Genomic DNA, 7,973 nt, shown 5'->3' with positions numbered 1-7,973 from the left:
TCGGACCTCCTGGGAGCGGGGGGAGCCGCTCAGAGTGCAGCCCAGTGGCAGGAGGTGGGGAGACCCTGGGCTGTGCTCTGAGCAGCTCTGCCAGCCCCACGGAGCTCAACCTGCCTTCCCAGCACTGCCAAACTCCTCCCAGGGGCCTCAGATCTGCGTGTGGGATGACAGGCCGCCGCTGCTGCCTAGGGCCAGTGGCAGCAGCAGTCTTCCCGGTGGTGGGCATGAGCTACAGCCAGCGCCGATCTCAGGCAGCAGCGGCAGCCTCCCGTCATCCTGCGCACCAATCTGGGGGCTTGCATCCCCAGGAGGAGTCCAGCACAGCCCCACATCCCTCCTGGGAGTGTGGGCCCCCAGATCTGCATGTGGGATGACAGCAGGCTGCTGCTGCCAGCAAGTGATACAAGTTTTGCTCTCGGCAACTTGAGGTGCAGTTTCCCAGAAACTCCTGCACCCATCTCCTTGAAACTTAGCAGGGTTTATACCCTCAGAAGGGGCCACCATCCCTGCAATATTCATCCAAATCAGGCAATAAATGAAAAAGTTATAGGCATTTTCATGATTCCCCATTATAGCCTATGGGTGAAACAGCAAAACAGTTTTGATAAAATGAAACGGAACAGTGCTTTGAAACAATACAACGAAACGAAACAGTGCTGTTTCTCACAGCCCTACTAACTACCTCCCCCTACTTTTTAATAATTAAAAAGGTTAACACCAGTGTCCCTGAAATACCATATTAGGGCTAGTGATGTTTAAATGACCTGAAAAAGCATGAAATGTTCAGATTCAGGTTATTTAGAGGAGTTTTTAAGATAATTTTAGGAAGAAGTAAACAGCTTTACAAAACTGATATATTAATCTTTAATTTGAGTTTTCCAACTGTCTAGAGATCTATATCTACTGTTTCTCCATTCTTATTTGTCTTTTGGTTTCCTTCTCTAGCAGATAACTGTAAAATTGAAGAGAGAGAAAGAATTGAATACATAAATGTATTATTTATATAGATGCCTTGGATCCCCAGAAAGTTCTTTAAGGCAGTAGTTTCTTAAGAATATCACTCAGATCTGGTTGGCATCAGGATCCATGAATGCACGAATCCATGAATCTATCTGCAGAAGTAGTATTTTCAAAAACACTCCAGTGTTAATTACGTTGGATCAGAGTTGGTACTCTGCAGGTGTAGACCTTGGAAAGTATATAGAATTAGGGAGTTGGTAGATGGTCCCTGAAACTTACCTAGCTGTAGGGCAGGGGTGGGCAATTATTTCAGCTGGTGGGCCATTTAATTTTGGGGACCTGATGAGGGCCACATTCATTTGTTGCTCCCTGTGTCACTTGCTCTCTTGCATGGGTGGCAGCATTAGAACCTGCTGGCAGTGTCACCGATGATGCCTGCCCAGCATGGCAGCAGCTCCTACTTGAGCCCATGGCCGAGCACTGGGGCTCCTGGTGAACTTCAGCTTCAGCCAGGTTTGGAGCTGGCTGCCCAGTGCAAAAGCAGCTCCTGCCTCTGAGTCCATGGCTGACACTGGATTGGGTGTAGTGGAGGTCTGTTCCTTGCACTATTTTGTCTCCCTTTCCTAGTTATGAGTCACCATCCAAAATACCGTATTCAGTATGAATGGTGTGCGTGCTCAGTAGCAGGTGAGATGACAGTTGCTTCTAGTATATTCTGTCAGCAGAGTTCTCCTGCAGTCACAGGAAAGAGCAGAGGAACAGCCTTTCCAAGTCAGCCTTGTATTATGTAGTTTTCTGTTGGTTTTTCCAGCATAACATGGAATGGATAACCTTATTTTTCATCCACATTTTATGAATTTGGAAATGTATTTATGAATGATACACCTGTATTTCTTTTCTAAGCCTCTCAGCAAATAATGGAAAAACTAATTTTTTTAAAAGGACATTTTTTAATAATTTGCTTTGTGTGTTTATGAAATACCAACAGTTTTAGTACTTCTAAACTGGTATATGAATTACTAGCTAGCTGACAGGAAACTGTAAGTTTGGATTTTATAAGTTTTTCACATTATTTCATTGAGTTGAAATGCTAGAACACACAATAAGATACTTTTATTATATTTAACTGTATTTTTATCTCAGAACACTTTTGTTTTTCTTAAAAATGCTAAATTGCCAGTCAGAGTTCAGTGAGAAAAAAGTTTTAAAAAATTCCATCATTAAGGAAAGTGAAATCACTCAATTCTCTATTTTATCTTATAGACTACATAAATGGAGGAGAACTTTTTACTCATCTTTCACAAAGAGAGAGATTTACAGAAAATGAGGTGCAGATATACATTGGAGAAATTGTATTGGCACTTGAACACCTACACAAGGTAAAGCAGTTTTTCCAGTAGGACTTCCTTGGAAGAAATAATCTGTATTTTTTTCACAATTAAAAACCAAGAAGAGCTTCAAGGTTCTTTCTTTTTTTGGAAGTTTTTTAATAAGTGTTTTATTACATACACTAGAATTAAGTATGAATTATTTAATTAATTATGAATACTTTTTCCCTTCATCATATATCCAGCTGTACTGTTCCTTTGCACTAGAATACACAGGGTAGTCTCTACAACTGGAACCAGCATTTGTTAATTTAGCAATGGTTTCTTACTTTCTGAATCTGTTGGTTTCTAACAGTACCATACTTACGTGACCTCTTGGTCAGGTCAGGATTGAAAGCCTGCTACCACTATGACTATAAGTGACTCAACCTGTACTGATCAATGCTGAGTGCTAGGCAGTGGTTACTTAACTTGGCAACCTCAGGAAGTGCCAACAGCTTTGGGTGGAGGATTGCCTGAGGAGGGTAGTGAAACTTGATGGAGGAAGTGCCATCAAAAGGTGGATGAGCATAATTGCTCAGTGATTTTGCCAACAGTATCCACACAGGGCAAATTGGGGTTGCCAGCCATGGTTGGCAACCAGTCTAGGAGTGGAGCCCTGAAAGGCAGGCAGATGGAAGACCTTCTTTGCACTGGCAACTCCTGCAGTGTAGATGGTTCCAAATGTATAGACTTCCTTCCTTCAGACCAGACCAATGAAGCCGAGAGAAGGACACTGATAAAGGGGCAAAGCAACATCTCCATATCAACTGCCCAGGCTCTTGCAGCCACACCACATGGAGAGGATACTCCATCCTTGTTGGCAGTGTTGACACAACATGGGAAGTGGGAGCTGTGAGTCATAAGCTCTCACTTGATTGGCATAGAGGAGGGCACCATGAGTCACCTTCAAATGGTGGGAGGAATCATCATGTTCCACTGGTGAGCTACCACCTGCCATAATGCTGGGCATCCCCTGGACAGTTAGGTGCTGACCTGCAAGTCTGTCTGCCTCATTGGGTGCATGGGTCTATGCCAAAAGCTGAAAAGGAGACAGAAACCTCACACCCTGCAAAAATGAGAAACCAAGAACTTTCTGGTTTGGAAGCTGGAATGTCAGGACCATGTGTCCTGGCTTGACAAATGATGATGACCTACGGTACATGAGCAGCATACAAAAGTCAGTCTTGATTGACTGTGAGCTTTACCAACTCAATGTTGACATTGCAGCACTCCAGGAAACAAGACTTGTAGATGCTGGTTCTAGCCAAGTACCTTCTTTTGGCAAGGTAAAAGCACTGAAGAAAATTGTCTGCATGGTGTTGGTTTTGCTGTGAGTAATAAGCTGGTAAAACTTATAGAAATACCCATTGGGAAGTCAGAGCACATCATCTTACTTAGATTTCAGACTACCTTTGGTTCTGTGAACATCGTCAATGCTTGTGTACCAACACTCAACTCCAGCCTTGAGGAGAAGGATACATTTTCAGCACTCTACACCAAGTCATCAGAGGAATATTATCTACCAAACGACTGTTCCTCCTCGGAGACTTCACTGCAAAAGTTGGCGCAGACTCATGGCCAGATTGCCTACGACATTTTGAGACTGTCCAATGACTTCTTGAATTCTGTGCCTAAAAAAACCTGTGTATTATCAATTTATATTTTGCTGGAAAAGATCACCAAATTGTATCATGGTGACATCCATGATTAGGCCACTGGCACCAATTAGATCTTGTTATTATTAGGAGGAAAGACCTACCTCCAGTGCAGAAGAACCGCGTGCTCTACAGTGCCAATTGTGACACTGACCACTTCCTGATCATTAGCAGAGTAAAGATTACAGCTAAGAAACTACTAGAGGTGCACCAATATATCAGTCCATATTGGAGCAGCACCAATAAAAGGAAAATTTACATTATTGGCAATCTGCTTTTTTTGGCCGATAATGCCACTAATTAAATGCCATGTGCGTGCACGCAGTTGCAGCCTCCCAGCATTGTCATCACCCACCCTTGCCCCTGCTTTTGTCCTGCACAAGAATCTGGAGGGCACATGCTCCCCATGCCACCTCTGGGGGTGCGTGCAGAAGTGGGAAGCCCCCCTCTCCCAACCTGCCCTGTGCTCCCTGAATGAGCTGCCCATGGGTCCATCCTGTGCCCTGCCCTGCCCCTGCTAGGCAGCACTTGCCCTTGCCCCAGCCCCACTCCATATGCCACCCCCCCCCCAGTCCCTTCCCCCTCACAGACTTACTGGCTGGGGCGCGCTGGAGGCAGATTGTCTATTGGATGGGTATCAGCCAATATGGCTGGTTAATAATCTGTCATTGGTGTTGGTCAAAAAAGTCGTTATTGGTGCACCCCTAGAAACTACATGCAGCAAAACTGATGAGCAAGCCCAAAAATCAGTACCATTAACACCAAGAACCGGAGGAAGTGCTGAAAGTTTGTGAAGGCTTTTGAACTCAGCATGTTTGGGATGTCACTGCCTGAGAGGCAGAGGAAATTTGGGAAGGTATAAGAACCGTAATCTACGAAACAGCTAAAGCTACATGTGGGGAAGAGAGACCATGCAATAAGGACCAGTTAAAAAAAATGCAGAACTATTACCTCTCATCAGCATCAAGAACACAGCCTATCTGGAACACAACAAGAAGCCAACAGTGAGCACCAAAGTAAGACTTCGATATGCAAAAAGTGAGGGACAGACAGCAACTAGACGCTGTGCAATTTAGTACTGCACTAAATTCTATGAAGAGAGAGACAGCCTCAGACACAGGAAACCTACAAGTCATGTATGATGGTATGAAGAAAGCTCTAGGCCTTACCGTCAACAAGATTGCCCCTCTCCAATTGCTCAGTAGTGAAGCTATTACAGGTAGAAGCAAGCAGATGTCTCATTGGGTTGAACACTACTCAGAGCTGTACTCACAAGAAACAAACATCACCAGCGAATCAGTGGACCAAATACCCACTCTACAGGTCATGCCAGAGTTAGACATGGAGCCCACTGTAGAAGAGCTAAGCAAGGCCATTGATTCATTATCAAGTGGCAAGGCTCCTGGAAAAGATGGCATCCCAGCAGAAATTCTCAAGTGCGGGAAAGAAAATCTACTGCCATATCTTCATCAGCTGCTACTCAAATGCTGGAAAGAGGGTGAGGTACCAGAAGACATGCATGATGCAATCACACTTAGTATAAAAATAAAGGGAAGAAGGGCAACTGCAACAACTAGAGAAGTATCTTGCTACTAAGTATATCAGGAAAAGCTTTTGCAAGGGTCATCTTGGTGCACCTATAACAGCTGGTGAGTCGTGTCTACCCTGAATCTCAATGTAGATTCTTGGCCGGAAGATCAACCATAGACATGATATTTTCCCGGCATCAACTTCAAGAAAAGTGCAGAGAGCAAAACTGATGTTGTTTTTGTAGATCTAACCAAAACATTTGACATCATCAGCAGAGCAGGCCTATTTGCATTCCTAGAAAAGATAGGATGCTCACCAATCCTGTTAAGTCTTATACATTCTTTCTGTGACAACATGAAAGCAACTGTTCAGTTTGATGGGTCCACTTAGGACAGCTTAGAGATGTAAAGTGGAGTGAAGCAAGGATGTGGTCTTGCCCCTACACTTTCTGGAATCTTCTTCTCCGTACTCCTGAACTGTGAATTTAAAGATCCGAAAGGTAGAGTGTACCGTCACACAAGATTGGATGGGAAACTCTACAACCTGTCATGACTCAAGGCAAAAACTAAAGTTAAAAAGGTGCTTATCAGGAAGCTTCTGTTTGCTGATAGTGCTGCCCTTCTAGCCCACAAAGACGTACTACAAGAACTCACGGATCGCCTTTCAAGAGCCCGTCAGGCATTTGCTCTCACTATCAGCATAAAGACAACAGTTGCGCTAGGACAGGGAGTTCTACAAGATCCATCAATCACCCTTCATGAGAAACAGCTAGAAGTAATCCAGAAGTTCAGCTACTTAGGTTCCACAGTGACCACTAACCTCTCACTGGATGAAGAACTTAATGTTCACATTGGAAAGGCTGCCACCACCTTCAGCAGACTAAAAGAGCGTGGAACAACTCAAACCTTACCATCAAAACCAAAATGCTAGTGTACAATGCTTGCATGCTCAGCACTCTCATGTATGCTGGGGAAACATAGACAACTTATGTACACAAAGAGAAAAGGTTAAACAGCTTCTTCCTGCACTGTTTATGCTGTATACTCAACATTAAATGGCAAGATAAAGTTATCAATTCAGAGGTTCTTCAAAGGGCAAATTTACCAAGTATGACAGCCCTACTCAGAGACTACTGCGCTGGCTAGGCCATCTGAGTAGAACGAGATGGACATATACCTAAGGACATGCTATACAGGGAATTATCAGAGGGAACAAGAACAACAGGACACCCCAAGTTTTGCTATAAAGACGCATGCAAGTGAGATATGAAGGCATCTGGGATTGATCCTGGCCAATGGGAAACCTTGGCAAGCAATCAGAACAAGTGGCATCACCAGAGCATTAGAGTCTATGACAGGAATTGGCTCCAACAGCTTGAAGAGTCAGTAGGAAGCAAGAAGCTCCCAAACAACCCAACTGTGACACATTCATTTGTAACCACTGCCACAGATCATGCAAATCTTAGATTTGACTATTCAGTCACCTGAGACACTGCAAACCATTTACATCATAGGCTGCAATTTCAGTTGTCTCTTGCAGATGAAAGGGTGCTATAAATACTTACCTAAATCCAAGACAACTTCAAATTTAAGATGACCACCACCACCCAAAACTAGATTCCAGACATAGACAATTTATACATTTGTTACAATTTTCCGTATCTCAAATCTAATTTTTGAAGGATTGTCTTTAATAAATCCCCCACACTGCTGCAGCAGGGCAGGCAGTGAGGAGTCAAGTGGCCTGACCCCTACTTGCCACCTTTCCCTTCTACCACTTCCAACCTTGCTGCCTTCCCCCAAGTACCTATGTGCCCCATGTCTCCCCCACCCGCTGAGGTGCCTGTACCCCGTCACCTGCTTCTCCATTTGCAAACCTCTCACCTGCCACTTGCTCTGTCTCCCAACTGCCCCCAGTGTATCTGCGACTCACTAATGCCTTCCCCTCTTTGCAGTGCCTGCACTCCCTGGTACCTGTTCCCTCCCCCTATCACTTGTTTTCCACCCCCTCCTCCACCTACCCCCTTCTGCGGTCTCCTCTTTCCAGCCTCCTCCCTGCTGCTGCAATTGCAGCTACTGGTTACCTTTCCCTTGCAGTTCTGGCTGGGACTCAGCCTGGCTGTGCATAGCTGTTGCAGTGATGACAACTTTGGCCCAGGAGTTGGGGCCAGACCTCCTGTTGCTGCTGCATGGCCCGTTTGGGCTGGAGGCAGCGCATGCTTCCTGCCCTTGGCCAGAGCAGGGCCCCAGCTGGAGTGGGACCTGTGAGGGGAAGGTAAGTGGTGGCAGCAGGGAACAGAGGCTGCAGAGGGCAGGTATCTGGGGGAAGACAGCAGCTGTGGCTCTAGCTCAAACCCTGCCCCCTACTCCTGTACACAAATCTAAGACAAAGTTTCCTTTCTTTCCCCCCCAGTGTTGAATGGGTGGGGAAACCTCATCTTGGATTTGAACAAATATGG

General features: G+C 45.1%; 1 protein-coding gene across 7 annotated transcripts in view; it reads left to right on the top strand.

Annotated features, from left to right (window-relative positions):
* RPS6KA5 (ribosomal protein S6 kinase A5) overlaps positions 1 to 7,973 on the top strand; it is a 166,695-nt gene that overhangs the window by 43,415 nt on the left and 115,307 nt on the right. For all 7 annotated transcript variants that reach the window (XM_025191253.1, XM_025191252.1, XM_025191258.1 and 4 more), the window contains one exon: positions 2,224 to 2,339. In XM_025191253.1, coding sequence (XP_025047038.1) covers positions 2,224 to 2,339 — 116 coding nt within the window. The remainder of the gene's footprint in view (positions 1 to 2,223; positions 2,340 to 7,973) is intronic.

This window comes from Alligator sinensis, unplaced genomic scaffold, assembly GCF_000455745.1.
Source record: "Alligator sinensis unplaced genomic scaffold, ASM45574v1 scaffold608_1, whole genome shotgun sequence".
Lineage (NCBI taxonomy): Eukaryota > Metazoa > Chordata > Crocodylia > Alligatoridae > Alligator > Alligator sinensis.
The sequence above is the reverse complement of the archived record's forward strand: the minus strand, read 5'-3'. Positions and strand labels throughout refer to the sequence as shown.